The sequence below is a fragment of the Atractosteus spatula genome, chromosome 6, assembly GCF_055471065.1.
Source record: "Atractosteus spatula isolate fAtrSpa1 chromosome 6, fAtrSpa1.hap1, whole genome shotgun sequence".
Taxonomy (NCBI): domain Eukaryota; kingdom Metazoa; phylum Chordata; class Actinopteri; order Semionotiformes; family Lepisosteidae; genus Atractosteus; species Atractosteus spatula.
In genome coordinates this window covers 15,135,155-15,163,074 of record NC_142711.1, presented here as the reverse complement: position 1 = coordinate 15,163,074, position 27,920 = coordinate 15,135,155, and the positions used below count along the sequence as shown (strand labels likewise).

The following is a 27,920-nucleotide window of genomic DNA, read 5'->3' as shown; positions in this document are numbered from 1 at the left end:
GTGAGGCAGTTGATGTGGTTTGCGTTGTTGTTGAGGTAGGAAGGAGAGTTGTTATTGATGGAAGAGCTGTAGTTGTAGTCTTTATTGGACTTGAATCTGTGGTTTCAGGTACTGCACTTGTTGATGTTGAAGAAAAAGTTGGTGTTGATGGAGATGTTGTAGGCGTTAGAGTTGATAGATTTGAAGTGCTGATTGATGTTATCGTATTGGTGGATTGTTGAGAAGTACTTGCTGGTTGAAATGTTATTGGTGTTGAAGAACCTGATGTGCTTTGGAAAGTGGTTTTCATACTTGGATCTTGTGTTATGGTTGGAGATGCTACAGATTCCATAGATGTAGTATTTGTAGACGTAGTTGAAGTTATTCTTGTGGTGGTAGCAGGTGGAGTAGCACTTGAAAGGGCAGTTGTTGTAATTAGTGGCGTCGGTGATGTGATTTGCGTAGTTGTTGAGGCAGGAAGGAGAGTTGTTGTTGATGGAAGAGCTGTAGTTGTAGTCCTTATTGGACTTGAATCTCTGGTTTGAGGTACTGCACTTGTTGATGTTGAAGAAAAAGTTGTTGTTGATGGAGATGCTGTAGGAGCTATAGGTGATGGATGTGAAGTGCTGATTGAGGTTATCATATCAGTGGATGGTTGAGAAGTACTTGCTGGTTGAGATGTTTTTGGTGTTGAAGAAGCTGAGGTGCTTTGGAAAGTGGTTTTCATACTTGGATCTTGTGTTGTGGTTGGAGATGCTACAGATTCCATAGATGTAGTATTTGTAGACGAAGTTGAAGTTATTCTTGTGGTGGTAGCAGGTGGAGTAGCACTTGGAAGGGCAGTTGTACTTGGTGGCCCAGTTGATGTGATTTGCGTAGTTGTTGAGGCAGGAAGGAGAGTTGTCGTTGATGGAAGAGCTGTACTTGTAGTCCTTATTGGACTTGAATCTGTAGTTTGAGGTACTGCACTTGTTGATGTTGAAGAAAAAGTTGGTGTTGATGGAGATGTTGTAGGCGTTAGAGTTGATAGATTTGAAGTGCTGATTGAGGTTATCGTATCGGTGGATTGTTGAGAAGTACTTGCTGGTTGAGATGTTATTGGTGTTGAAGAACCTGATGTGCTTTGGAAAGTGGTTTTCATACTTGGATCTTGTGTTGTGGTTGGAGATGCTACAGTCTCCATAGAAGTAGTGTTTGTAGATGTAGTTGAATTTATTCTTGTGGTGGAAGTAGGTGATGTAGCACTTGCAGGAGCAGTTGTTGTAATTGGTGGCGCAGTTGATGTGGTTTGCGTAGTTGTTGAGGCAGGAAGGAGAGTTGTTGTTGATGGAAGAGCTGTAGTTGTAGTCTTTATTGGACTTGAATCTGTGGTTTGAGATACTGCACTTGTTGATGTTGCAGAAAAAGTTGTTGTTGATGGAGATGCTGTAGGTGCTAAAGGTGATGGATGTGAAGTGCTGATTGAGGTTATCGTATCGGTGGATTGTTGAGAAGTACTTGCTGGTTGAGATGTCATTGGTGTTGAAGAACCTGATGTGCTTTGGAAAGTGGTTTTCATACTTGGATCTTGTGTTGTGGTTGGAGATGCTACAGTCTCCATAGAAGTAGTATTTGTAGACGTGGCTGAAGTTATTCTTGTGGTGGTAGCAGGTGGAGTAGCACTTGTAAGAGTAGTTGTTGTACTTGGTGGCGCAGTTGATGTGGTTTGCGTAGTTGTTGAGGCAGGAAGGAGAGTTGTTGATGGAAGAGCTGTAGTTGTAGTCTTTATTGGACTTGAATCTGTGGTTTCAGGTACTGCACTTGTTGATGTTGAAGAAAAAGTTGTTGTTGATGGAGATGCTGTAGGAGCTATAGGTGATGGATGTGAAGTGCTGATTGAGGTTATCATATCAGTGGATTGTTGAGAAGTACTTGCTGGTTGAGATGTTTTTGGTGTTGAAGAAGCTGAGGTGCTTTGGAAAGTGGTTTTCATACTTGGATCTTGTGTTGTGGTTGGAGATGCTACAGATTCCATAGATGTAGTATTTGTAGACGAAGTTGAAGTTATTCTTGTGGTGGTAGCAGGTGGAGTAGCACTTGGAAGGGCAGTTGTACTTGGTGGCCCAGTTGATGTGATTTGCGTAGTTGTTGAGGCAGGAAGGAGAGTTGTCGTTGATGGAAGAGCTGTACTTGTAGTCCTTATTGGACTTGAATCTGTAGTTTGAGGTACTGCACTTGTTGATGTTGAAGAAAAAGTTGGTGTTGATGGAGATGTTGTAGGCGTTAGAGTTGATAGATTTGAAGTGCTGATTGAGGTTATCGTATCGGTGGATTGTTGAGAAGTACTTGCTGGTTGAGATGTTATTGGTGTTGAAGAACCTGATGTGCTTTGGAAAGTGGTTTTCATACTTGGATCTTGTGTTGTGGTTGGAGATGCTACAGTCTCCATAGAAGTAGTGTTTGTAGATGTAGTTGAATTTATTCTTGTGGTGGAAGTAGGTGATGTAGCACTTGCAGGAGCAGTTGTTGTAATTGGTGGCGCAGTTGATGTGGTTTGCGTAGTTGTTGAGGCAGGAAGGAGAGTTGTTGTTGATGGAAGAGCTGTAGTTGTAGTCTTTATTGGACTTGAATCTGTGGTTTGAGATACTGCACTTGTTGATGTTGCAGAAAAAGTTGTTGTTGATGGAGATGCTGTAGGTGCTAAAGGTGATGGATGTGAAGTGCTGATTGAGGTTATCGTATCGGTGGATTGTTGAGAAGTACTTGCTGGTTGAGATGTCATTGGTGTTGAAGAACCTGATGTGCTTTGGAAAGTGGTTTTCATACTTGGATCTTGTGTTGTGGTTGGAGATGCTACAGTCTCCATAGAAGTAGTATTTGTAGACGTGGCTGAAGTTATTCTTGTGGTGGTAGCAGGTGGAGTAGCACTTGTAAGAGTAGTTGTTGTACTTGGTGGCGCAGTTGATGTGGTTTGCGTAGTTGTTGAGGCAGGAAGGAGAGTTGTTGTTGATGGAAGAGCTGTAGTTGTAGTCTTTATTGGACTTGAATCTGTGGTTTCAGGTACTGCACTTGTTGATGTTGAAGAAAAAATTGTTGTTGATGGAGATGCTGTAGGAGCTATAGGTGATGGATGTGAAGTTCTGATTGAGGTTATCATATCAGTGGATTGTTGAGAAGTACTTGCTGGTTGAGATGTTTTTGGTGTTGAAGAAGCTGAGGTGCTTTGGAAAGTGGTTTTCATACTTGGATCTTGTGTTGTGGTTGGAGATGCTACAGATTCCATAGAAGTAGTATTTGTAGACGAAGTTGAAGTTATTCTTGTGGTGGTAGCAGGTGGAGTAGCACTTGTAAGGGCAGTTGTTGTAATTGGTGGCCCAGTTGATGTGATTTGCGTAGTTGTTGAGGCAGGAAGGAGAGTTGTTGTTGATGGAAGAGCTGTAGTTGTAGTCTTTATTAGACTTGAATCTGTGGTTTGAGGTACTGCACTTGTTGATGTTGAAGAAAAAGTTGGTGTTGATGGAGATGTTGTAGGCGTTAGAGTTGATAGATTTGAAGTGCTGATTGAGGTTATCGTATCGGTGGATTGTTGAGAATTACTTGCTGGTTGAGATGTTATTGGTGTTGAAGAACCTGATGTGCTTTGGAAAGTGGTTTTCATACTTGGATCTTGTGTTGTGGTTGGAGATGCTACAGTTTCCATAGATGTAGTATTTGTAGACGTAGTTGAAGTTATTCTTGTGGTGGAAGCAGGTGGAGTAGCACTTGCAGGAGCAGTTGTTGTAATTGGTGAGGCAGATGATGTGGTTTGCGTAGTTCTTGAGGCAAGAAGGAGAGTTGTTGTTGATGGAAGAGCTGTAGTTGTAGTCTTTATTGGACTTGAATCTGTGGTTTGAGGTACTGCACTTGTTGATGTTGAAGAAAAAGTTGGTGTTGATGGAGATGTTGTAGGCATTAGAGTTGATAGATTTGAAGTGCTGATTGAGGTTATCGTATCGGTGGATTGTTGAGAAGTACTTGCTGGTTGAGATGTTATTGGTGTTGAAGAACCTGATGTGCTTTGGAAAGTGGTTTTCATACTTGGATCTTGTGTTATGGTTGGAGATGCTACAGATTCCATAGATGTAGTATTTGTAGACATAGTTGAAGTTATTCTTGTGGTGGTAGCAGGTGGAGTAGCACTTGTAAGGGCAGTTGTTGTAATTAGTGGCGTCGGTGATGTGATTTGCGTAGTTGTTGAGGCAGGAAGGAGAGTTGTTGTTGATGGAAGAGCTGTAGTTGTAGTCTTTATTGGACTTGAATCTGTAGTTTGAGGTACTGCACTTGTTGATGTTGAAGAAAATGTTGGTGTTGATGGAGATGTTGTAGGCGTTAGAGTTGATAGATTTGAAGTGCTTATTGATGTTATCGTATCGGTGGATTGTTGAGAAGTACTTGCTGGTTGAGATGTTATTGGTGTTGAAGAACCTGATGTGCTTTGGAAAGTGGTTTTCATACTTGGATCTTGTGTTGTGGTTGGAGATGCTACAGATTCCATAGATGTACTATTTGTAGACGTAGTTGAAGTTATTCTTGTGGTGGAAGCAGGTGGAGTAGCACTTGCAGGAGCAGTTGTTGTAATTGGTGGCCCAGTTGATGTGATTTGCGTAGTTGTTGAGGCAGGAAGGAGAGTTGTTGTTGATGGAAGAGCTGTACTTGTAGTCCTTAATGGACTTGAATCTGTGGTTTGAGGTACTGCACTTGTTGATGTTGAAGAAAAAGTTGTTGTTGATGGAGATGCTGTAGGAGCTGTAGGTGATGGATGTGAAGTGCTTATTGAGGTTATCGTATCAGTGGATTGTTGAGAAGTACTTGCTGGTTGAGATGTTTTTGGTGTTGAAGAAGCTGAGGTGCTTTGGAAAGTGGTTTTCATACTTGGATCTTGTGTTGTGGTTTGAGATGCTACAGATTCCATAGATGTAGTATTTGTAGACGTAGTAGAAGTTATTCTTGTGGTGGTAGAAGGTGGAGTAGCACTTGTAAGGGCAGTTGTTGTACTTGGTGGCGTAGGTGATGTGATTTGCGTAGTTGTTGAGGCAGGAAGGAGAGTTCTTGTTGATGGAAGAGATGTAGTTGTAGTCCTTATTGGACTTGAATCTGTAGTTTGAGGTACTGCACTTGTTGATGTTGAAGAAAAAGTTGTTGTTGACGGAGATGTTGTAGGCGTTAGAGCTGATAGATTTGAAGTGCTAACTGATGTTATCGTATCGGTGGATTGTTGAGAAGTACTTGCTGGTTGAGATATTATTGGTGTTGAAGAACCTGATGTGCTTTGGAAAGTGGTTTTCATACTTGGATCTTGTGTTGTAATTGGAGATGCTACAGTTTCCATAGATGTAGTGTTTGTAGATATAGTTGAATTTATTCTTGTGGTGGAAGCAGGTGGAGTAGCACTTGCAGGAGCAGTTGTTGTAATTGGTGGCGCAGTGGATGTGGTTTGCGTAGTTGTTGAGGCAGGAAGGAGATTTGTTGTTGATGGAAGAGCTGTAGTTGTAGTCTTTATTGGACTTGAATCTGTGGTTTGAGGTACTGCACTTGTTGATGTTGAAGAAAAAGTTGTTGTTGATGGAGATGCTGTAGGTGCTAAAGGTGATGGATGTGAAGTGCTGATTGAGGTTATCGTATCAGTGGATTGTTGAGAAGTACTTGCTGGTTGAGATGTTATTGGTGTTGAAGAACCTGATGTGCTTTGGAAAGTGGTTTTCATACTTGGATCTTGTGTTGTGGTTGGAGATGCTACAGTCTCCATAGAAGTAGTGTTTGTAGATGTAGTTGAATTTATTCTTGTGGTGGAAGTAGGTGATGTAGCACTTGCAGGAGCAGTTGTTGTAATTGGTGGCGCAGTTGATGTGGTTTGCGTAGTTGTTGAGGCAGGAAGGAGAGTTGTTGTTGATGGAAGAGCTGTAGTTGTAGTCTTTATTGGACTTGAATCTGTGGTTTGAGATACTGCACTTGTTGATGTTGCAGAAAAAGTTGTTGTTGATGGAGATGCTGTAGGTGCTAAAGGTGATGGATGTGAAGTGCTGATTGAGGTTATCGTATCGGTGGATTGTTGAGAAGTACTTGCTGGTTGAGATGTCATTGGTGTTGAAGAACCTGATGTGCTTTGGAAAGTGGTTTTCATACTTGGATCTTGTGTTGTGGTTGGAGATGCTACAGTCTCCATAGAAGTAGTATTTGTAGACGTGGCTGAAGTTATTCTTGTGGTGGTAGCAGGTGGAGTAGCACTTGTAAGAGTAGTTGTTGTACTTGGTGGCGCAGTTGATGTGGTTTGCGTAGTTGTTGAGGCAGGAAGGAGAGTTGTTGTTGATGGAAGAGCTGTAGTTGTAGTCTTTATTGGACTTGAATCTGTGGTTTCAGGTACTGCACTTGTTGATGTTGAAGAAAAAATTGTTGTTGATGGAGATGCTGTAGGAGCTATAGGTGATGGATGTGAAGTTCTGATTGAGGTTATCATATCAGTGGATTGTTGAGAAGTACTTGCTGGTTGAGATGTTTTTGGTGTTGAAGAAGCTGAGGTGCTTTGGAAAGTGGTTTTCATACTTGGATCTTGTGTTGTGGTTGGAGATGCTACAGATTCCATAGAAGTAGTATTTGTAGACGAAGTTGAAGTTATTCTTGTGGTGGTAGCAGGTGGAGTAGCACTTGTAAGGGCAGTTGTTGTAATTGGTGGCCCAGTTGATGTGATTTGCGTAGTTGTTGAGGCAGGAAGGAGAGTTGTTGTTGATGGAAGAGCTGTAGTTGTAGTCTTTATTAGACTTGAATCTGTGGTTTGAGGTACTGCACTTGTTGATGTTGAAGAAAAAGTTGGTGTTGATGGAGATGTTGTAGGCATTAGAGTTGATAGATTTGAAGTGCTGATTGAGGTTATCGTATCGGTGGATTGTTGAGAATTACTTGCTGGTTGAGATGTTATTGGTGTTGAAGAACCTGATGTGCTTTGGAAAGTGGTTTTCATACTTGGATCTTGTGTTGTGGTTGGAGATGCTACAGTTTCCATAGATGTAGTATTTGTAGACGTAGTTGAAGTTATTCTTGTGGTGGAAGCAGGTGGAGTAGCACTTGCAGGAGCAGTTGTTGTAATTGGTGAGGCAGATGATGTGGTTTGCGTAGTTCTTGAGGCAAGAAGGAGAGTTGTTGTTGATGGAAGAGCTGTAGTTGTAGTCTTTATTGGACTTGAATCTGTGGTTTGAGGTACTGCACTTGTTGATGTTGAAGAAAAAGTTGGTGTTGATGGAGATGTTGTAGGCATTAGAGTTGATAGATTTGAAGTGCTGATTGAGGTTATCGTATCGGTGGATTGTTGAGAAGTACTTGCTGGTTGAGATGTTATTGGTGTTGAAGAACCTGATGTGCTTTGGAAAGTGGTTTTCATACTTGGATCTTGTGTTATGGTTGGAGATGCTACAGATTCCATAGATGTAGTATTTGTAGACATAGTTGAAGTTATTCTTGTGGTGGTAGCAGGTGGAGTAGCACTTGTAAGGGCAGTTGTTGTAATTAGTGGCGTCGGTGATGTGATTTGCGTAGTTGTTGAGGCAGGAAGGAGAGTTGTTGTTGATGGAAGAGCTGTAGTTGTAGTCTTTATTGGACTTGAATCTGTAGTTTGAGGTACTGCACTTGTTGATGTTGAAGAAAATGTTGGTGTTGATGGAGATGTTGTAGGCGTTAGAGTTGATAGATTTGAAGTGCTTATTGATGTTATCGTATCGGTGGATTGTTGAGAAGTACTTGCTGGTTGAGATGTTATTGGTGTTGAAGAACCTGATGTGCTTTGGAAAGTGGTTTTCATACTTGGATCTTGTGTTGTGGTTGGAGATGCTACAGATTCCATAGATGTACTATTTGTAGACGTAGTTGAAGTTATTCTTGTGGTGGAAGCAGGTGGAGTAGCACTTGCAGGAGCAGTTGTTGTAATTGGTGGCCCAGTTGATGTGATTTGCGTAGTTGTTGAGGCAGGAAGGAGAGTTGTTGTTGATGGAAGAGCTGTACTTGTAGTCCTTAATGGACTTGAATCTGTGGTTTGAGGTACTGCACTTGTTGATGTTGAAGAAAAAGTTGTTGTTGATGGAGATGCTGTAGGAGCTGTAGGTGATGGATGTGAAGTGCTTATTGAGGTTATCGTATCAGTGGATTGTTGAGAAGTACTTGCTGGTTGAGATGTTTTTGGTGTTGAAGAAGCTGAGGTGCTTTGGAAAGTGGTTTTCATACTTGGATCTTGTGTTGTGGTTTGAGATGCTACAGATTCCATAGATGTAGTATTTGTAGACGTAGTAGAAGTTATTCTTGTGGTGGTAGAAGGTGGAGTAGCACTTGTAAGGGCAGTTGTTGTACTTGGTGGCGTAGGTGATGTGATTTGCGTAGTTGTTGAGGCAGGAAGGAGAGTTCTTGTTGATGGAAGAGATGTAGTTGTAGTCCTTATTGGACTTGAATCTGTAGTTTGAGGTACTGCACTTGTTGATGTTGAAGAAAAAGTTGTTGTTGACGGAGATGTTGTAGGCGTTAGAGTTGATAGATTTGAAGTGCTAACTGATGTTATCGTATCGGTGGATTGTTGAGAAGTACTTGCTGGTTGAGATATTATTGGTGTTGAAGAACCTGATGTGCTTTGGAAAGTGGTTTTCATACTTGGATCTTGTGTTGTGGTTGGAGATGCTACAGTTTCCATAGATGTAGTGTTTGTAGATATAGTTGAATTTATTCTTGTGGTGGAAGCAGGTGGAGTAGCACTTGCAGGAGCAGTTGTTGTAATTGGTGGCGCAGTGGATGTGGTTTGCGTAGTTGTTGAGGCAGGAAGGAGATTTGTTGTTGATGGAAGAGCTGTAGTTGTAGTCTTTATTGGACTTGAATCTGTGGTTTGAGGTACTGCACTTGTTGATGTTGAAGAAAAAGTTGTTGTTGATGGAGATGCTGTAGGTGCTAAAGGTGATGGATGTGAAGTGCTGATTGAGGTTATCGTATCAGTGGATTGTTGAGAAGTACTTGCTGGTTGAGATGTCATTGGTGTTGAAGAACCTGATGTGCTTTGGAAAGTGGTTTTCATACTTGGATCTTGTGTTGTGGTTGGAGATGCTACAGTCTCCATAGAAGTAGTATTTGTAGACATAGTTGAAGTTATTCTTGTGGTGGTAGCAGGTGGAGTAGCACTTGTAAGAGTAGTTGTTGTACTTGGTGGCGCAGTTGATGTGGTTTGCGTTGTTGTTGAGGTAGGAAGGAGAGTTGGTGTTGATGGAAGAGCTGTACTTGTAGTCCTTATTGGACTTGAATCTGTAGTTTGAGGTACTGCACTTGTTGATGTTGAAGAAAAAGTTGGTGTTGATGGAGATGTTCTAGGCGTTAGAGTTGATAGATTTGAAGTGCTGATTGAGGTTATCGTATCGGTGGATTGTTGAGAAGTACATGCTGGTTGAGATGTTATTGGTGTTGAAGCTGAGGTGCTTTGGAAAGTGGTTTTCATACTTGGATCTTGTGTTGTGGTTGGAGATGCTACAGATTCCATAGATGTAGTATTTGTAGACGAAGTTGAAGTTATCCTTGTGGTGGTAGCAGGTGGAGTAGCACTTGTAAGGGCAGTTGTTGTAATTGGTGGCCCAGTTGATGTGATTTGCGTAGTTGTTGAGGCAGGAAGGAGAGTTGTTGTTGATGGAAGAGCTGTACTTGTAGTCCTTAATGGACTTGAATCTGTGGTTTGAGGTACTGCACTTGTTGATGTTGAAGAAAAAGTTGTTGTTGATGGAGATGCTGTAGGAGCTGTAGGTGATGGATGTGAAGTGCTTATTGAGGTTATCGTATCAGTGGATTGTTGAGAAGTACTTGCTGGTTGAGATGTCATTGGTGTTGAAGAACCTGATGTGCTTTGGAAAGTGGTTTTCATACTTGGATCTTGTGTTGTGGTTGGAGATGCTACAGTTTCCATAGATGTAGTATTTGTAGACGTAGTTGAAGTTATTCTTGTGGTGGAAGCAGGTGGAGTAGCACTTGCAGGAGCAGTTGTTGTAATTGGTGAGGCAGTTGATGTGGTTTGCGTAGTTGTTGAGGCAAGAAGGAGAGTTGTTGTTGATGGAAGAGCTGTAGTTGTAGTCTTTATTGGACTTGAATCTGTGGTTTGAGGTACTGCACTTGTTGATGTTGAAGAAAAAGTTGGTGTTGATGGAGATGTTGTAGGCGTTAGAGTTGATAGATTTGAAGTGCTGATTGAGGTTATCGTATCGGTGGATTGTTGAGAAGTACTTGCTGGTTGAGATGTTATTGGTGTTGAAGAACCTGATGTGCTTTGGAAAGTGGTTTTCATACTTGGATCTTGTGTTGTGGTTGGAGATGCTACAGTTTCCATAGATGTAGTATTTGTAGACGTAGTTGAAGTTATTCTTGTGGTGGAAGCAGGTGGAGTAGCACTTGCAGGAGCAGTTGTTGTAATTGGTGAGGCAGTTGATGTGGTTTGCGTAGTTGTTGAGGCAAGAAGGAGAGTTGTTGTTGATGGAAGAGCTGTAGTTGTAGTCTTTATTGGACTTGAATCTGTGGTTTGAGGTACTGCACTTGTTGATGTTGAAGAAAAAGTTGGTGTTGATGGAGATGTTGTAGGCATTAGAGTTGATAGATTTGAAGTGCTGATTGAGGTTATCGTATCGGTGGATTGTTGAGAAGTACTTGCTGGTTGAGATGTTATTGGTGTTGAAGAACCTGATGTGCTTTGGAAAGTGGTTTTCATACTTGGATCTTGTGTTATGGTTGGAGATGCTACAGATTCCATAGATGTAGTATTTGTAGACGTAGTTGAAGTTATTCTTGTGGTGGTAGCAGGTGGAGTAGCACTTGTAAGGGCAGTTGTTGTAATTAGTGGCGTCGGTGATGTGATTTGCGTAGTTGTTGAGGCAGGAAGGAGAGTTGTTGTTGATGGAAGAGCTGTAGTTGTAGTCTTTATTGGACTTGAATCTGTAGTTTGAGGTACTGCACTTGTTGATGTTGAAGAAAATGTTGGTGTTGATGGAGATGTTGTAGGCGTTAGAGTTGATAGATTTGAAGTGCTGATTGATGTTATCGTATCGGTGGATTGTTGAGAAGTACTTGCTGGTTGAGATGTTATTGGTGTTGAAGAACCTGATGTGCTTTGGAAAGTGGTTTTCATACTTGGATCTTGTGTTGTGGTTGGAGATGCTACAGATTCCATAGATGTACTATTTGTAGACGTAGTTGAAGTTATTCTTGTGGTGGAAGCAGGTGGAGTAGCACTTGCAGGAGCAGTTGTTGTAATTGGTGAGGCAGTTGATGTGGTTTGCGTAGTTGTTGAGGCAAGAAGGAGAGTTGTTGTTGATGGAAGAGCTGTAGTTGTAGTCTTTATTGGACTTGAATCTGTGGTTTGAGGTACTGCACTTGTTGATGTTGAAGAAAAAGTTGTTGTTGATGGAGATGCTGTAGGTGCTAAAGGTGATGGATGTGAAGTGCTGATTGAGGTTATCGTATCAGTGGATTGTTGAGAAGTACTTGCTGGTTGAGATGTCATTGGTGTTGAAGAACCTGATGTGCTTTGGAAAGTGGTTTTCATACTTGGATCTTGTGTTGTGGTTGGAGATGCTACAGTCTCCATAGAAGTAGTATTTGTAGACATAGTTGAAGTTATTCTTGTGGTGGTAGCAGGTGGAGTAGCACTTGTAGGAGTAGTTGTTGTACTTGGTGGCGCAATTGATGTGGTTTGCGTTGTTGTTGAGGTAGGAAGGAGAGTTGGTGTTGATGGAAGAGCTGTACTTGTCGTCCTTATTGGACTTGAATCTGTAGTTTGAGGTACTGCACTTGTTGATGTTGAAGAAAAAGTTGGTGTTGATGGAGATGTTCTAGGCGTTAGAGTTGATAGATTTGAAGTGCTGATTGAGGTTATCGTATCGGTGGATTGTTGAGAAGTACTTGCTGGTTGAGATGTTATTGGTGTTGAAGAAGCTGAGGTGCTTTGGAAAGTGGTTTTCATACTTGGATCTTGTGTTGTGGTTGGAGATGCTACAGATTCCATAGATGTAGTATTTGTAGACGAAGTTGAAGTTATCCTTGTGGTGGTAGCAGGTGGAGTAGCACTTGTAAGGGCAGTTGTTGTAATTGGTGGCCCAGTTGATGTGATTTGCGTAGTTGTTGAGGCAGGAAGGAGAGTTGTTGTTGATGGAAGAGCTGTACTTGTAGTCCTTAATGGACTTGAATCTGTGGTTTGAGGTACTGCACTTGTTGATGTTGAAGAAAAAGTTGTTGTTGATGGAGATGCTGTAGGAGCTGTAGGTGATGGATGTGAAGTGCTTATTGAGGTTATCGTATCAGTGGATTGTTGAGAAGTACTTGCTGGTTGAGATGTTTTTGGTGTTGAAGAAGCTGAGGTGCTTTGGAAAGTGGTTTTCATACTTGGATCTTGTGTTGTGGTTGGAGATGCTACAGATTCCATAGATGTAGTATTTGTAGACGTAGTAGAAGTTATTCTTGTGGTGGTAGAAGGTGGAGTAGCACTTGTAAGGGCAGTTGTTGTACTTGGTGGCGTAGGTGATGTGATTTGCGTAGTTGTTGAGGCAGGAAGGAGAGTTCTAGTTGATGGAAGAGATGTAGTTGTAGTCCTTATTGGACTTGAATCTGTAGTTTGAGGTACTGCACTTGTTGATGTTGAAGAAAAAGTTGTTGTTGATGGAGATGTTGTAGGCGTTAGAGTTGATAGATTTGAAGTGCTAACTGATGTTATCGTATCGGTGGATTGTTGAGAAGTACTTGCTGGTTGAGATATTATTGGTGTTGAAGAACCTGATGTGCTTTGGAAAGTGGTTTTCATACTTGGATCTTGTGTTGTGGTTGGAGATGCTACAGTTTCCATAGATGTAGTGTTTGTAGATGTAGTTGAATTTATTCTTGTGGTGGAAGCAGGTGGAGTAGCACTTGCAGGAGCAGTTGTTGTAATTGGTGGCGCAGTGGATGTGGTTTGCGTAGTTGTTGAGGCAGGAAGGAGATTTGTTGTTGATGGAAGAGCTGTAGTTGTAGTCTTTATTGGACTTGAATCTGTGGTTTGAGGTACTGCACTTGTTGATGTTGCAGAAAAAGTTGTTGTTGATGGAGATGCTGTAGGTGCTATAGGTGATGGATGTGAAGTGCTGATTGAGGTTATCGTATCAGTGGATTGTTGAGAAGTTCTTGCTGGTTGAGATGTTATTGGTGTTGAAGAACCTGATGTGCTTTGGAAAGTGGTTTTCATACTTGGATCTTGTGTTGTGGTTGGAGATGCTTCAGATTCCATAGATGTAGTATTTGTAGACGAAGTTGAAGTTATCCTTGTGGTGGTAGCAGGTGGAGTAGCACTTGTAAGGGCAGTTGTTGTAATTGGTGGCCCAGTTGATGTGATTTGCGTAGTTGTTGAGGCAGGAAGGAGAGTTGTCGTTGATGGAAGAGCTGTACTTGTAGTCCTTATTGGACTTGAATCTGTAGTTTGAGGTACTGCACTTGTTGATGTTGAAGAAAAAGTTGGTGTTGATGGAGATGTTGTAGGCGTTAGAGTTGATAGATTTGAAGTGCTGATTGAGGTTATCGTATCGGTGGATTGTTGAGAAGTACTTGCTGGTTGAGATGTTATTGGTGTTGAAGAACCTGATGTGCTTTGGAAAGTGGTTTTCATACTTGGATCTTGTGTTGTGGTTGGAGATGCTACAGTTTCCATAGATGTACTATTTGTAGACGTAGTTGAAGTTATTCTTGTGGTGGAAGCAGGTGGAGTAGCACTTGCAAGAACAGTTGTTGTACTTGGTGGCGCAGTTGATGTGGTTTGTGTAGTTGTTGAGGCAGGAAGGAGACTTGTTGTTGATGGAAGAGCTGTAGTTGTAGTCCTTATTGAACTTGAATCTGTGGTTTGAGGTACTGCACTTGTTGATGTTGAAGAAAAAGTTGTTGTTGATGGAGATGCTGTAGGAGCTATAGGTGATGGATGTGAAGTGCTGATTGAGGTTATCATATCAGTGGATTGTTGAGAAGTACTTGCTGGTTGAGATGTTTTTGGAGTTGAAGAAGCTGAGGTGCTTTGGAAAGTGGTTTTCATACTTGGATCTTGTGTTGTGGTTGGAGATGCTACAGTCTCCATAGAAGTAGTGTTTGTAGATGTAGTTGAATTTATTCTTGTGGTGGAAGCAGGTGGAGTAGCACTTGCAGGAGCAGTTGTTGTAATTGGTGGCGCAGTTGATGTGGTTTCCGTAGTTGTTGAGGCAGGAAGGAGAGTTGTTGTTGATGGAAGAGCTGTAGTTGTAGTCTTTATTGGACTTGAATCTGTGGTTTGAGGTACTGCACTTGTTGATGTTGCAGAAAAAATTGTTGTTGATGGAGATGCTGTAGGTGCTAAAGGTGATGGATGTGAAATGCTGATTGAGGTTATCGTATCAGTGGATTGTTGAGAAGTACTTGCTGGTTGAGATGTCATTGGTGTTGAAGAACCTGATGTGCTTTGGAAAGTGGTTTTCATACTTGGATCTTGTGTTGTGGTTGGAGATGCTACAGTTTCCATAGAAGTAGTATTTGTAGACGTGGTTGAAGTTATTCTTGTGGTGGTAGCAGGTGGAGTAGCACTTGTAAGAGTAGTTGTTGTACTTGGTGGCCCAGTTGATGTGGTTTGCGTAGTTGTTGAGGCAAGAAGGAGAGTTGTTGTTGATGGAAGAGCTGTAGTTGTAGTCTTTATTGGACTTGAATCTGTGGTTTGAGGTACTGCACTTGTTGATGTTGAAGAAAAAGTTGTTGTTGATGGAGATGCTGTAGGAGCTATAGGTGATGGATGTGAAGTGCTGATTGAGGTTATCATATCAGTGGATTGTTGAGAAGTACTTGCTGGTTGAGATGTTTTTGGTGTTGAAGAAGCTGAGGTGCTTTGGAAAGTGGTTTTCATACTTGGATCTTGTGTTGTGGTTGGAGATGCTTCAGATTCCATAGATGTAGTATTTGTAGACGAAGTTGAAGTTATCCTTGTGGTGGTAGCAGGTGGAGTAGCACTTGTAAGGGCAGTTGTTGTAATTGGTGGCCCAGTTGATGTGATTTGCGTAGTTGTTGAGGCAGGAAGGAGAGTTGTCGTTGATGGAAGAGCTGTACTTGTAGTCCTTATTGGACTTGAATCTGTAGTTTGAGGTACTGCACTTGTTGATGTTGAAGAAAAAGTTGGTGTTGATGGAGATGTTGTAGGCGTTAGAGTTGATAGATTTGAAGTGCTGATTGAGGTTATCGTATCGGTGGATTGTTGAGAAGTACTTGCTGGTTGAGATGTTATTGGTGTTGAAGAACCTGATGTGCTTTGGAAAGTGGTTTTCATACTTGGATCTTGTGTTGTGGTTGGAGATGCTACAGTTTCCATAGATGTACTATTTGTAGACGTAGTTGAAGTTATTCTTGTGGTGGAAGCAGGTGGAGTAGCACTTGCAAGAACAGTTGTTGTACTTGGTGGCGCAGTTGATGTGGTTTGTGTAGTTGTTGAGGCAGGAAGGAGACTTGTTGTTGATGGAAGAGCTGTAGTTGTAGTCCTTATTGAACTTGAATCTGTGGTTTGAGGTACTGCACTTGTTGATGTTGAAGAAAAAGTTGTTGTTGATGGAGATGCTGTAGGAGCTATAGGTGATGGATGTGAAGTGCTGATTGAGGTTATCATATCAGTGGATTGTTGAGAAGTACTTGCTGGTTGAGATGTTTTTGGAGTTGAAGAAGCTGAGGTGCTTTGGAAAGTGGTTTTCATACTTGGATCTTGTGTTGTGGTTGGAGATGCTACAGTCTCCATAGAAGTAGTGTTTGTAGATGTAGTTGAATTTATTCTTGTGGTGGAAGCAGGTGGAGTAGCACTTGCAGGAGCAGTTGTTGTAATTGGTGGCGCAGTTGATGTGGTTTCCGTAGTTGTTGAGGCAGGAAGGAGAGTTGTTGTTGATGGAAGAGCTGTAGTTGTAGTCTTTATTGGACTTGAATCTGTGGTTTGAGGTACTGCACTTGTTGATGTTGCAGAAAAAATTGTTGTTGATGGAGATGCTGTAGGTGCTAAAGGTGATGGATGTGAAATGCTGATTGAGGTTATCGTATCAGTGGATTGTTGAGAAGTACTTGCTGGTTGAGATGTCATTGGTGTTGAAGAACCTGATGTGCTTTGGAAAGTGGTTTTCATACTTGGATCTTGTGTTGTGGTTGGAGATGCTACAGTCTCCATAGAAGTAGTATTTGTAGACGTGGTTGAAGTTATTCTTGTGGTGGTAGCAGGTGGAGTAGCACTTGTAAGAGTAGTTGTTGTACTTGGTGGCCCAGTTGATGTGGTTTGCGTAGTTGTTGAGGCAAGAAGGAGAGTTGTTGTTGATGGAAGAGCTGTAGTTGTAGTCTTTATTGGACTTGAATCTGTGGTTTGAGGTACTGCACTTGTTGATGTTGAAGAAAAAGTTGTTGTTGATGGAGATGCTGTAGGAGCTATAGGTGATGGATGTGAAGTGCTGATTGAGGTTATCATATCAGTGGATTGTTGAGAAGTACTTGCTGGTTGAGATGTTTTTGGTGTTGAAGAAGCTGAGGTGCTTTGGAAAGTGGTTTTCATACTTGGATCTTGTGTTGTGGTTGGAGATGCTTCAGATTCCATAGATGTAGTATTTGTAGACGAAGTTGAAGTTATCCTTGTGGTGGTAGCAGGTGGAGTAGCACTTGTAAGGGCAGTTGTTGTAATTGGTGGCCCAGTTGATGTGATTTGCGTAGTTGTTGAGGCAGGAAGGAGAGTTGTCATTGATGGAAGAGCTGTACTTGTAGTCCTTATTGGACTTGAATCTGTAGTTTGAGGTACTGCACTTGTTGATGTTGAAGAAAAAGTTGGTGTTGATGGAGATGTTGTAGGCGTTAGAGTTGATAGATTTGAAGTGCTGATTGAGGTTATCGTATCGGTGGATTGTTGAGAAGTACTTGCTGGTTGAGATGTTATTGGTGTTGAAGAACCTGATGTGCTTTGGAAAGTGGTTTTCATACTTGGATCTTGTGTTGTGGTTGGAGATGCTACAGTTTCCATAGATGTACTATTTGTAGACGTAGTTGAAGTTATTCTTGTGGTGGAAGCAGGTGGAGTAGCACTTGCAAGAACAGTTGTTGTACTTGGTGGCGCAGTTGATGTGGTTTGTGTAGTTGTTGAGGCAGGAAGGAGACTTGTTGTTGATGGAAGAGCTGTAGTTGTAGTCCTTATTGAACTTGAATCTGTGGTTTGAGGTACTGCACTTGTTGATGTTGAAGAAAAAGTTGTTGTTGATGGAGATGCTGTAGGAGCTATAGGTGATGGATGTGAAGTGCTGATTGAGGTTATCATATCAGTGGATTGTTGAGAAGTACTTGCTGGTTGAGATGTTTTTGGAGTTGAAGAAGCTGAGGTGCTTTGGAAAGTGGTTTTCATACTTGGATCTTGTGTTGTGGTTGGAGATGCTACAGTCTCCATAGAAGTAGTGTTTGTAGATGTAGTTGAATTTATTCTTGTGGTGGAAGCAGGTGGAGTAGCACTTGCAGGAGCAGTTGTTGTAATTGGTGGCGCAGTTGATGTGGTTTCCGTAGTTGTTGAGGCAGGAAGGAGAGTTGTTGTTGATGGAAGAGCTGTAGTTGTAGTCTTTATTGGACTTGAATCTGTGGTTTGAGGTACTGCACTTGTTGATGTTGCAGAAAAAATTGTTGTTGATGGAGATGCTGTAGGTGCTAAAGGTGATGGATGTGAAATGCTGATTGAGGTTATCGTATCAGTGGATTGTTGAGAAGTACTTGCTGGTTGAGATGTCATTGGTGTTGAAGAACCTGATGTGCTTTGGAAAGTGGTTTTCATACTTGGATCTTGTGTTGTGGTTGGAGATGCTACAGTCTCCATAGAAGTAGTATTTGTAGACGTGGTTGAAGTTATTCTTGTGGTGGTAGCAGGTGGAGTAGCACTTGTAAGAGTAGTTGTTGTACTTGGTGGCCCAGTTGATGTGGTTTGCGTAGTTGTTGAGGCAAGAAGGAGAGTTGTTGTTGATGGAAGAGCTGTAGTTGTAGTCTTTATTGGACTTGAATCTGTGGTTTGAGGTACTGCACTTGTTGATGTTGAAGAAAAAGTTGTTGTTGATGGAGATGCTGTAGGAGCTATAGGTGATGGATGTGAAGTGCTGATTGAGGTTATCATATCAGTGGATTGTTGAGAAGTACTTGCTGGTTGAGATGTTTTTGGTGTTGAAGAAGCTGAGGTGCTTTGGAAAGTGGTTTTCATACTTGGATCTTGTGTTGTGGTTGGAGATGCTTCAGATTCCATAGATGTAGTATTTGTAGACGAAGTTGAAGTTATCCTTGTGGTGGTAGCAGGTGGAGTAGCACTTGTAAGGGCAGTTGTTGTAATTGGTGGCCCAGTTGATGTGATTTGCGTAGTTGTTGAGGCAGGAAGGAGAGTTGTCATTGATGGAAGAGCTGTACTTGTAGTCCTTATTGGACTTGAATCTGTAGTTTGAGGTACTGCACTTGTTGATGTTGAAGAAAAAGTTGGTGTTGATGGAGATGTTGTAGGCGTTAGAGTTGATAGATTTGAAGTGCTGATTGAGGTTATCGTATCGGTGGATTGTTGAGAAGTACTTGCTGGTTGAGATGTTATTGGTGTTGAAGAACCTGATGTGCTTTGGAAAGTGGTTTTCATACTTGGATCTTGTGTTGTGGTTGGAGATGCTACAGTTTCCATAGATGTACTATTTGTAGACGTAGTTGAAGTTATTCTTGTGGTGGAAGCAGGTGGAGTAGCACTTGCAAGAACAGTTGTTGTACTTGGTGGCGCAGTTGATGTGGTTTGTGTAGTTGTTGAGGCAGGAAGGAGACTTGTTGTTGATGGAAGAGCTGTAGTTGTAGTCCTTATTGAACTTGAATCTGTGGTTTGAGGTACTGCACTTGTTGATGTTGAAGAAAAAGTTGTTGTTGATGGAGATGCTGTAGGAGCTATAGGTGATGGATGTGAAGTGCTGATTGAGGTTATCATATCAGTGGATTGTTGAGAAGTACTTGCTGGTTGAGATGTTTTTGGAGTTGAAGAAGCTGAGGTGCTTTGGAAAGTGGTTTTCATACTTGGATCTTGTGTTGTGGTTGGAGATGCTACAGTCTCCATAGAAGTAGTGTTTGTAGATGTAGTTGAATTTATTCTTGTGGTGGAAGCAGGTGGAGTAGCACTTGCAGGAGCAGTTGTTGTAATTGGTGGCGCAGTTGATGTGGTTTCCGTAGTTGTTGAGGCAGGAAGGAGAGTTGTTGTTGATGGAAGAGCTGTAGTTGTAGTCTTTATTGGACTTGAATCTGTGGTTTGAGGTACTGCACTTGTTGATGTTGCAGAAAAAATTGTTGTTGATGGAGATGCTGTAGGTGCTAAAGGTGATGGATGTGAAATGCTGATTGAGGTTATCGTATCAGTGGATTGTTGAGAAGTACTTGCTGGTTGAGATGTCATTGGTGTTGAAGAACCTGATGTGCTTTGGAAAGTGGTTTTCATACTTGGATCTTGTGTTGTGGTTGGAGATGCTACAGTCTCCATAGAAGTAGTATTTGTAGACGTGGTTGAAGTTATTCTTGTGGTGGTAGCAGGTGGAGTAGCACTTGTAAGAGTAGTTGTTGTACTTGGTGGCCCAGTTGATGTGGTTTGCGTAGTTGTTGAGGCAAGAAGGAGAGTTGTTGTTGATGGAAGAGCTGTAGTTGTAGTCTTTATTGGACTTGAATCTGTGGTTTGAGGTACTGCACTTGTTGATGTTGAAGAAAAAGTTGTTGTTGATGGAGATGCTGTAGGAGCTATAGGTGATGGATGTGAAGTGCTGATTGAGGTTATCATATCAGTGGATTGTTGAGAAGTACTTGCTGGTTGAGATGTTTTTGGTGTTGAAGAAGCTGAGGTGCTTTGGAAAGTGGTTTTCATACTTGGATCTTGTGTTGTGGTTGGAGATGCTTCAGATTCCATAGATGTAGTATTTGTAGACGAAGTTGAAGTTATCCTTGTGGTGGTAGCAGGTGGAGTAGCACTTGTAAGGGCAGTTGTTGTAATTGGTGGCCCAGTTGATGTGATTTGCGTAGTTGTTGAGGCAGGAAGGAGAGTTGTCGTTGATGGAAGAGCTGTACTTGTAGTCCTTATTGGACTTGAATCTGTAGTTTGAGGTACTGCACTTGTTGATGTTGAAGAAAAAGTTGGTGTTGATGGAGATGTTGTAGGCGTTAGAGTTGATAGATTTGAAGTGCTGATTGAGGTTATCGTATTGGTGGATTGTTGAGAAGTACTTGCTGGTTGAGATGTTATTGGTGTTGAAAAACCTGATGTGCTTTGGAAAGTGGTTTTCATACTTGGATCTTGTGTTATGGTTGGAGATGCTACAGATTCCATAGATGTAGTATTTGTAGACGTAGTTGAAGTTATCCTTGTGGTGGTAGCAGGTGGAATAGCACTTGAAAGGGCAGTTGTTGTAATTAGTGGCGTCGGTGACGTGATTTGCGTAGTTGTTGAGGCAGGAAGGAGAGTTGTTGTTGATGGAAGAGCTGTAGTTGTAGTCTTTATTGGACTTGAATCTGTAGTTTGAGGTACTGTACTTGTTGATGTTGAAGAAAATGTTGGTGTTGATGGAGATGTTGTAGGCGTTAGAGTTGATAGATTTGAAGTGCTGATTGATGTTATCGTATCGGTGGATTGTTGAGAAGTACTTGCTGGTTGAGATGTTATTGGTGTTGAAGAACCTGATGTGCTTTGGAAAGTGGTTTTCATACTTGGATCTTGTGTTGTGGTTGGAGATGCTACAGTTTCCATAGATGTAGTATTTGTAGACGTAGTTGAAGTTATTCTTGTGGTGGAAGCAGGTGGAGTAGCACTTGCAGGAGCAGTTGTTGTAATTGGTGAGGTAGTTGATGTGGTTTGCGTAGTTGTTGAGGCAAGAAGGAGAGTTGTTGTTGATGGAAGAGCTGTAGTTGTAGTCTTTATTGGACTTGAATCTGTGGTTTGAGGTACTGCACTTGTTGATGTTGAAGAAAAAGTTGGTGTTGATGGAGATGTTGTAGGCATTAGAGTTGATAGATTTGAAGTGCTGATTGAGGTTATCGTATCGGTGGATTGTTGAGAAGTACTTGCTGGTTGAGATGTTATTGGTGTTGAAGAACCTGATGTGCTTTGGAAAGTGGTTTTCATACTTGGATCTTGTGTTGTGGTTGGAGATGCTACAGTCTCCATAGAAGTAGTATTTGTAGACATAGTTGAAGTTATTCTTGTGGTGGTAGCAGGTGGAGTAGCACTTGTAAGAGTAGTTGTTGTACTTGGTGGCGCAGTTGATGTGGTTTGCGTTGTTGTTGAGGTAGGAAGGAGAGTTGGTGTTGATGGAAGAGCTGTACTTGTAGTCCTTATTGGACTTGAATCTGTAGTTTGAGGTACTGCACTTGTTGATGTTGAAGAAAAAGTTGGTGTTGATGGAGATGTTCTAGGCGTTAGAGTTGATAGATTTGAAGTGCTGATTGAGGTTATCGTATCGGTGGATTGTTGAGAAGTACTTGCTGGTTGAGATGTTATTGGTGTTGAAGAAGCTGAGGTGCTTTGGAAAGTGGTTTTCATACTTGGATCTTGTGTTGTGGTTGGAGATGCTACAGATTCCATAGATGTAGTATTTGTAGACGAAGTTGAAGTTATCCTTGTGGTGGTAGCAGGTGGAGTAGCACTTGTAAGGGCAGTTGTTGTAATTGGTGGCCCAGTTGATGTGATTTGCGTAGTTGTTGAGGCAGGAAGGAGAGTTGTTGTTGATGGAAGAGCTGTACTTGTAGTCCTTAATGGACTTGAATCTGTGGTTTGAGGTACTGCACTTGTTGATGTTGAAGAAAAAGTTGTTGTTGATGGAGATGCTGTAGGAGCTGTAGGTGATGGATGTGAAGTGCTTATTGAGGTTATCGTATCAGTGGATTGTTGAGAAGTACTTGCTGGTTGAGATGTTTTTGGTGTTGAAGAAGCTGAGGTGCTTTGGAAAGTGGTTTTCATACTTGGATCTTGTGTTGTGGTTGGAGATGCTACAGATTCCATAGATGTAGTATTTGTAGACGTAGTAGAAGTTATTCTTGTGGTGGTAGAAGGTGGAGTAGCACTTGTAAGGGCAGTTGTTGTACTTGGTGGCGTAGGTGATGTGATTTGCGTAGTTGTTGAGGCAGGAAGGAGAGTTGTTGTTGATGGAAGAGATGTAGTTGTAGTCCTTATTGGACTTGAATCTGTAGTTTGAGGTACTGCACTTGTTGATGTTGAAGAAAAAGTTGTTGTTGATGGAGATGTTGTAGGCGTTAGAGTTGATAGATTTGAAGTGCTAACTGATGTTATCGTATCGGTGGATTGTTGAGAAGTACTTGCTGGTTGAGATATTATTGGTGTTGAAGAACCTGATGTGCTTTGGAAAGTGGTTTTCATACTTGGATCTTGTGTTGTGGTTGGAGATGCTACAGTTTCCATAGATGTAGTGTTTGTAGATGTAGTTGAATTTATTCTTGTGGTGGAAGCAGGTGGAGTAGCACTTGCAGGAGCAGTTGTTGTAATTGGTGGCGCAGTGGATGTGGTTTGCGTAGTTGTTGAGGCAGGAAGGAGATTTGTTGTTGATGGAAGACCTGTAGTTGTAGTCTTTATTGGACTTGAATCTGTGGTTTGAGGTACTGCACTTGTTGATGTTGCAGAAAAAGTTGTTCTTGATGGAGATGCTGTAGGTGCTATAGGTGATGGATGTGAAGTGCTGATTGAGGTTATCGTATCAGTGGATTGTTGAGAAGTTCTTGCTGGTTGAGATGTCATTGGTGTTGAAGAACCTGATGTGCTTTGGAAAGTGGTTTTCATACTTGGATCTTGTGTTGTGGTTGGAGATGCTACAGTTTCCATAGATGTAGTATTTGTAGACGTAGTTGAAGTTATTCTTGTGGTGGAAGCAGGTGGAGTAGCACTTGCAGGAGCAGTTGTTGTAATTGGTGAGGTAGTTGATGTGGTTTGCGTAGTTGTTGAGGCAAGAAGGAGAGTTGCTGTTGATGGAAGAGCTGTAGTTGTAGTCTTTATTGGACTTGAATCTGTGGTTTGAGGTACTGCACTTGTTGATGTTGAAGAAAAAGTTGGTGTTGATGGAGATGTTGTAGGCGTTAGAGTTGATAGATTTGAAGTGCTGATTGAGGTTATCGTATTGGTGGATTGTTGAGAAGTACTTGCTGGTTGAGATGTTATTGGTGTTGAAGAACCTGATGTGCTTTGGAAAGTGGTTTTCATACTTGGATCTTGTGTTGTGGTTGGAGATGCTACAGTCTCCATAGAAGTAGTGTTTGTAGATGTAGTTGAATTTATTCTTGTGGTGGAAGCAGGTGGAGTAGCACTTGCAGGAGCAGTTGTTGTAATTGGTGGCGCAGTTGATGTGGTTTCCGTAGTTGTTGAGGCAGGAAGGAGAGTTGTTGTTGATGGAAGAGCTGTAGTTGTAGTCTTTATTGGACTTGAATCTGTGGTTTGAGATACTGCACTTGTTGATGTTGCAGAAAAAATTGTTGTTGATGGAGATGCTTTAGGTGCTAAAGGTGATGGATGTGAAATGCTGATTGAGGTTATCGTATCAGTGGATTGTTGAGAAGTACTTGCTGGTTGAGATGTCATTGGTGTTGAAGAACCTGATGTGCTTTGGAAAGTGGTTTTCATACTTGGATCTTGTGTTGTGGTTGGAGATGCTACAGTCTCCATAGAAGTAGTATTTGTAGACGTGGTTGAAGTTATTCTTGTGGTGGTAGCAGGTGGAGTAGCACTTGTAAGAGTAGTTGTTGTACTTGGTGGCCCAGTTGATGTGGTTTGCGTAGTTGTTGAGGCAAGAAGGAGAGTTGTTGTTGATGGAAGAGCTGTAGTTGTAGTCTTTATTGGACTTGAATCTGTGGTTTGAGGTACTGCACTTGTTGATGTTGAAGAAAAAGTTGGTGTTGATGGAGATGTTGTAGGCGTTAGAGTTGATAGATTTGAAGTGCTGATTGAGGTTATCGTATTGGTGGATTGTTGAGAAGTACTTGCTGGTTGAGATGTTATTGGTGTTGAAAAACCTGATGTGCTTTGGAAAGTGGTTTTCATACTTGGATCTTGTGTTATGGTTGGAGATGCTACAGATTCCATAGATGTAGTATTTGTAGACGTAGTTGAAGTTATCCTTGTGGTGGTAGCAGGTGGAATAGCACTTGAAAGGGCAGTTGTTGTAATTAGTGGCGTCGGTGATGTGATTTGCGTAGTTGTTGAGGCAGGAAGGAGAGTTGTTGTTGATGGAAGAGCTGTAGTTGTAGTCTTTATTGGACTTGAATCTGTAGTTTGAGGTACTGTACTTGTTGATGTTGAAGAAAATGTTGGTGTTGATGGAGATGTTGTAGGCGTTAGAGTTGATAGATTTGAAGTGCTGATTGATGTTATCGTATCGGTGGATTGTTGAGAAGTACTTGCTGGTTGAGATGTTATTGGTGTTGAAGAACCTGATGTGCTTTGGAAAGTGGTTTTCATACTTGGATCTTGTGTTGTGGTTGGAGATGCTACAGTTTCCATAGATGTAGTATTTGTAGACGTAGTTGAAGTTATTCTTGTGGTGGAAGCAGGTGGAGTAGCACTTGCAGGAGCAGTTGTTGTAATTGGTGAGGCAGTTGATGTGGTTTGCGTAGTTGTTGAGGCAAGAAGGAGAGTTGTTGTTGATGGAAGAGCTGTAGTTGTAGTCTTTATTGGACTTGAATCTGTGGTTTGAGGTACTGCACTTGTTGATGTTGAAGAAAAAGTTGGTGTTGATGGAGATGTTGTAGGCATTAGAGTTGATAGATTTGAAGTGCTGATTGAGGTTATCGTATCGGTGGATTGTTGAGAAGTACTTGCTGGTTGAGATGTTATTGGTGTTGAAGAACCTGATGTGCTTTGGAAAGTGGTTTTCATACTTGGATCTTGTGTTGTGGTTGGAGATGCTACAGTCTCCATAGAAGTAGTATTTGTAGACATAGTTGAAGTTATTCTTGTGGTGGTAGCAGGTGGAGTAGCACTTGTAAGAGTAGTTGTTGTACTTGGTGGCGCAGTTGATGTGGTTTGCGTTGTTGTTGAGGTAGGAAGGAGAGTTGGTGTTGATGGAAGAGCTGTACTTGTAGTCCTTATTGGACTTGAATCTGTAGTTTGAGGTACTGCACTTGTTGATGTTGAAGAAAAAGTTGGTGTTGATGGAGATGTTCTAGGCGTTAGAGTTGATAGATTTGAAGTGCTGATTGAGGTTATCGTATCGGTGGATTGTTGAGAAGTACTTGCTGGTTGAGATGTTATTGGTGTTGAAGAAGCTGAGGTGCTTTGGAAAGTGGTTTTCATACTTGGATCTTGTGTTGTGGTTGGAGATGCTACAGTCTCCATAGAAGTAGTATTTGTAGACATAGTTGAAGTTATTCTTGTGGTGGTAGCAGGTGGAGTAGCACTTGTAAGAGTAGTTGTTGTACTTGGTGGCGCAGTTGATGTGGTTTGCGTTGTTGTTGAGGTAGGAAGGAGAGTTGGTGTTGATGGAAGAGCTGTACTTGTAGTCCTTATTGGACTTGAATCTGTAGTTTGAGGTACTGCACTTGTTGATGTTGAAGAAAAAGTTGGTGTTGATGGAGATGTTCTAGGCGTTAGAGTTGATAGATTTGAAGTGCTGATTGAGGTTATCGTATCGGTGGATTGTTGAGAAGTACTTGCTGGTTGAGATGTTATTGGTGTTGAAGAAGCTGAGGTGCTTTGGAAAGTGGTTTTCATACTTGGATCTTGTGTTGTGGTTGGAGATGCTACAGATTCCATAGATGTAGTATTTGTAGACGAAGTTGAAGTTATCCTTGTGGTGGTAGCAGGTGGAGTAGCACTTGTAAGGGCAGTTGTTGTAATTGGTGGCCCAGTTGATGTGATTTGCGTAGTTGTTGAGGCAGGAAGGAGAGTTGTTGTTGATGGAAGAGCTGTACTTGTAGTCCTTAATGGACTTGAATCTGTGGTTTGAGGTACTGCACTTGTTGATGTTGAAGAAAAAGTTGTTGTTGATGGAGATGCTGTAGGAGCTGTAGGTGATGGATGTGAAGTGCTTATTGAGGTTATCGTATCAGTGGATTGTTGAGAAGTACTTGCTGGTTGAGATGTTTTTGGTGTTGAAGAAGCTGAGGTGCTTTGGAAAGTGGTTTTCATACTTGGATCTTGTGTTGTGGTTGGAGATGCTACAGATTCCATAGATGTAGTATTTGTAGACGTAGTAGAAGTTATTCTTGTGGTGGTAGAAGGTGGAGTAGCACTTGTAAGGGCAGTTGTTGTACTTGGTGGCGTAGGTGATGTGATTTGCGTAGTTGTTGAGGCAGGAAGGAGAGTTGTTGTTGATGGAAGAGATGTAGTTGTAGTCCTTATTGGACTTGAATCTGTAGTTTGAGGTACTGCACTTGTTGATGTTGAAGAAAAAGTTGTTGTTGATGGAGATGTTGTAGGCGTTAGAGTTGATAGATTTGAAGTGCTAACTGATGTTATCGTATCGGTGGATTGTTGAGAAGTACTTGCTGGTTGAGATATTATTGGTGTTGAAGAACCTGATGTGCTTTGGAAAGTGGTTTTCATACTTGGATCTTGTGTTGTGGTTGGAGATGCTACAGTTTCCATAGATGTAGTGTTTGTAGATGTAGTTGAATTTATTCTTGTGGTGGAAGCAGGTGGAGTAGCACTTGCAGGAGCAGTTGTTGTAATTGGTGGCGCAGTGGATGTGGTTTGCGTAGTTGTTGAGGCAGGAAGGAGATTTGTTGTTGATGGAAGACCTGTAGTTGTAGTCTTTATTGGACTTGAATCTGTGGTTTGAGGTACTGCACTTGTTGATGTTGCAGAAAAAGTTGTTGTTGATGGAGATGCTGTAGGTGCTATAGGTGATGGATGTGAAGTGCTGATTGAGGTTATCGTATCAGTGGATTGTTGAGAAGTTCTTGCTGGTTGAGATGTCATTGGTGTTGAAGAACCTGATGTGCTTTGGAAAGTGGTTTTCATACTTGGATCTTGTGTTGTGGTTGGAGATGCTACAGTTTCCATAGATGTAGTATTTGTAGACGTAGTTGAAGTTATTCTTGTGGTGGAAGCAGGTGGAGTAGCACTTGCAGGAGCAGTTGTTGTAATTGGTGAGGTAGTTGATGTGGTTTGCGTAGTTGTTGAGGCAAGAAGGAGAGTTGTTGTTGATGGAAGAGCTGTAGTTGTAGTCTTTATTGGACTTGAATCTGTGGTTTGAGGTACTGCACTTGTTGATGTTGAAGAAAAAGTTGGTGTTGATGGAGATGTTGTAGGCGTTAGAGTTGATAGATTTGAAGTGCTGATTGAGGTTATCGTATTGGTGGATTGTTGAGAAGTACTTGCTGGTTGAGATGTTATTGGTGTTGAAGAACCTGATGTGCTTTGGAAAGTGGTTTTCATACTTGGATCTTGTGTTGTGGTTGGAGATGCTACAGTCTCCATAGAAGTAGTGTTTGTAGATGTAGTTGAATTTATTCTTGTGGTGGAAGCAGGTGGAGTAGCACTTGCAGGAGCAGTTGTTGTAATTGGTGGCGCAGTTGATGTGGTTTCCGTAGTTGTTGAGGCAGGAAGGAGAGTTGTTGTTGATGGAAGAGCTGTAGTTGTAGTCTTTATTGGACTTGAATCTGTGGTTTGAGATACTGCACTTGTTGATGTTGCAGAAAAAATTGTTGTTGATGGAGATGCTTTAGGTGCTAAAGGTGATGGATGTGAAATGCTGATTGAGGTTATCGTATCAGTGGATTGTTGAGAAGTACTTGCTGGTTGAGATGTCATTGGTGTTGAAGAACCTGATGTGCTTTGGAAAGTGGTTTTCATACTTGGATCTTGTGTTGTGGTTGGAGATGCTACAGTCTCCATAGAAGTAGTATTTGTAGACGTGGTTGAAGTTATTCTTGTGGTGGTAGCAGGTGGAGTAGCACTTGTAAGAGTAGTTGTT

The 27,920-nt window shown here is 41.6% G+C and overlaps 1 protein-coding gene across 1 annotated transcript in view; it reads right to left on the bottom strand.

Annotated features, from left to right (window-relative positions):
- The window catches only part of LOC148832033 (uncharacterized), a 112,695-nt gene that overhangs the window by 22,193 nt on the left and 62,582 nt on the right, over nt 1-27,920 (bottom strand). The window contains exons 14-16 of the mRNA XM_088919114.1: nt 25,967-26,035; nt 25,198-25,273; nt 5,120-5,226 (exon numbers count right to left, since the gene is read on the bottom strand). Coding sequence (XP_088775240.1) covers nt 5,120-5,226; nt 25,198-25,273; nt 25,967-26,035 — 252 coding nt within the window. The remainder of the gene's footprint in view (nt 1-5,119; nt 5,227-25,197; nt 25,274-25,966; nt 26,036-27,920) is intronic.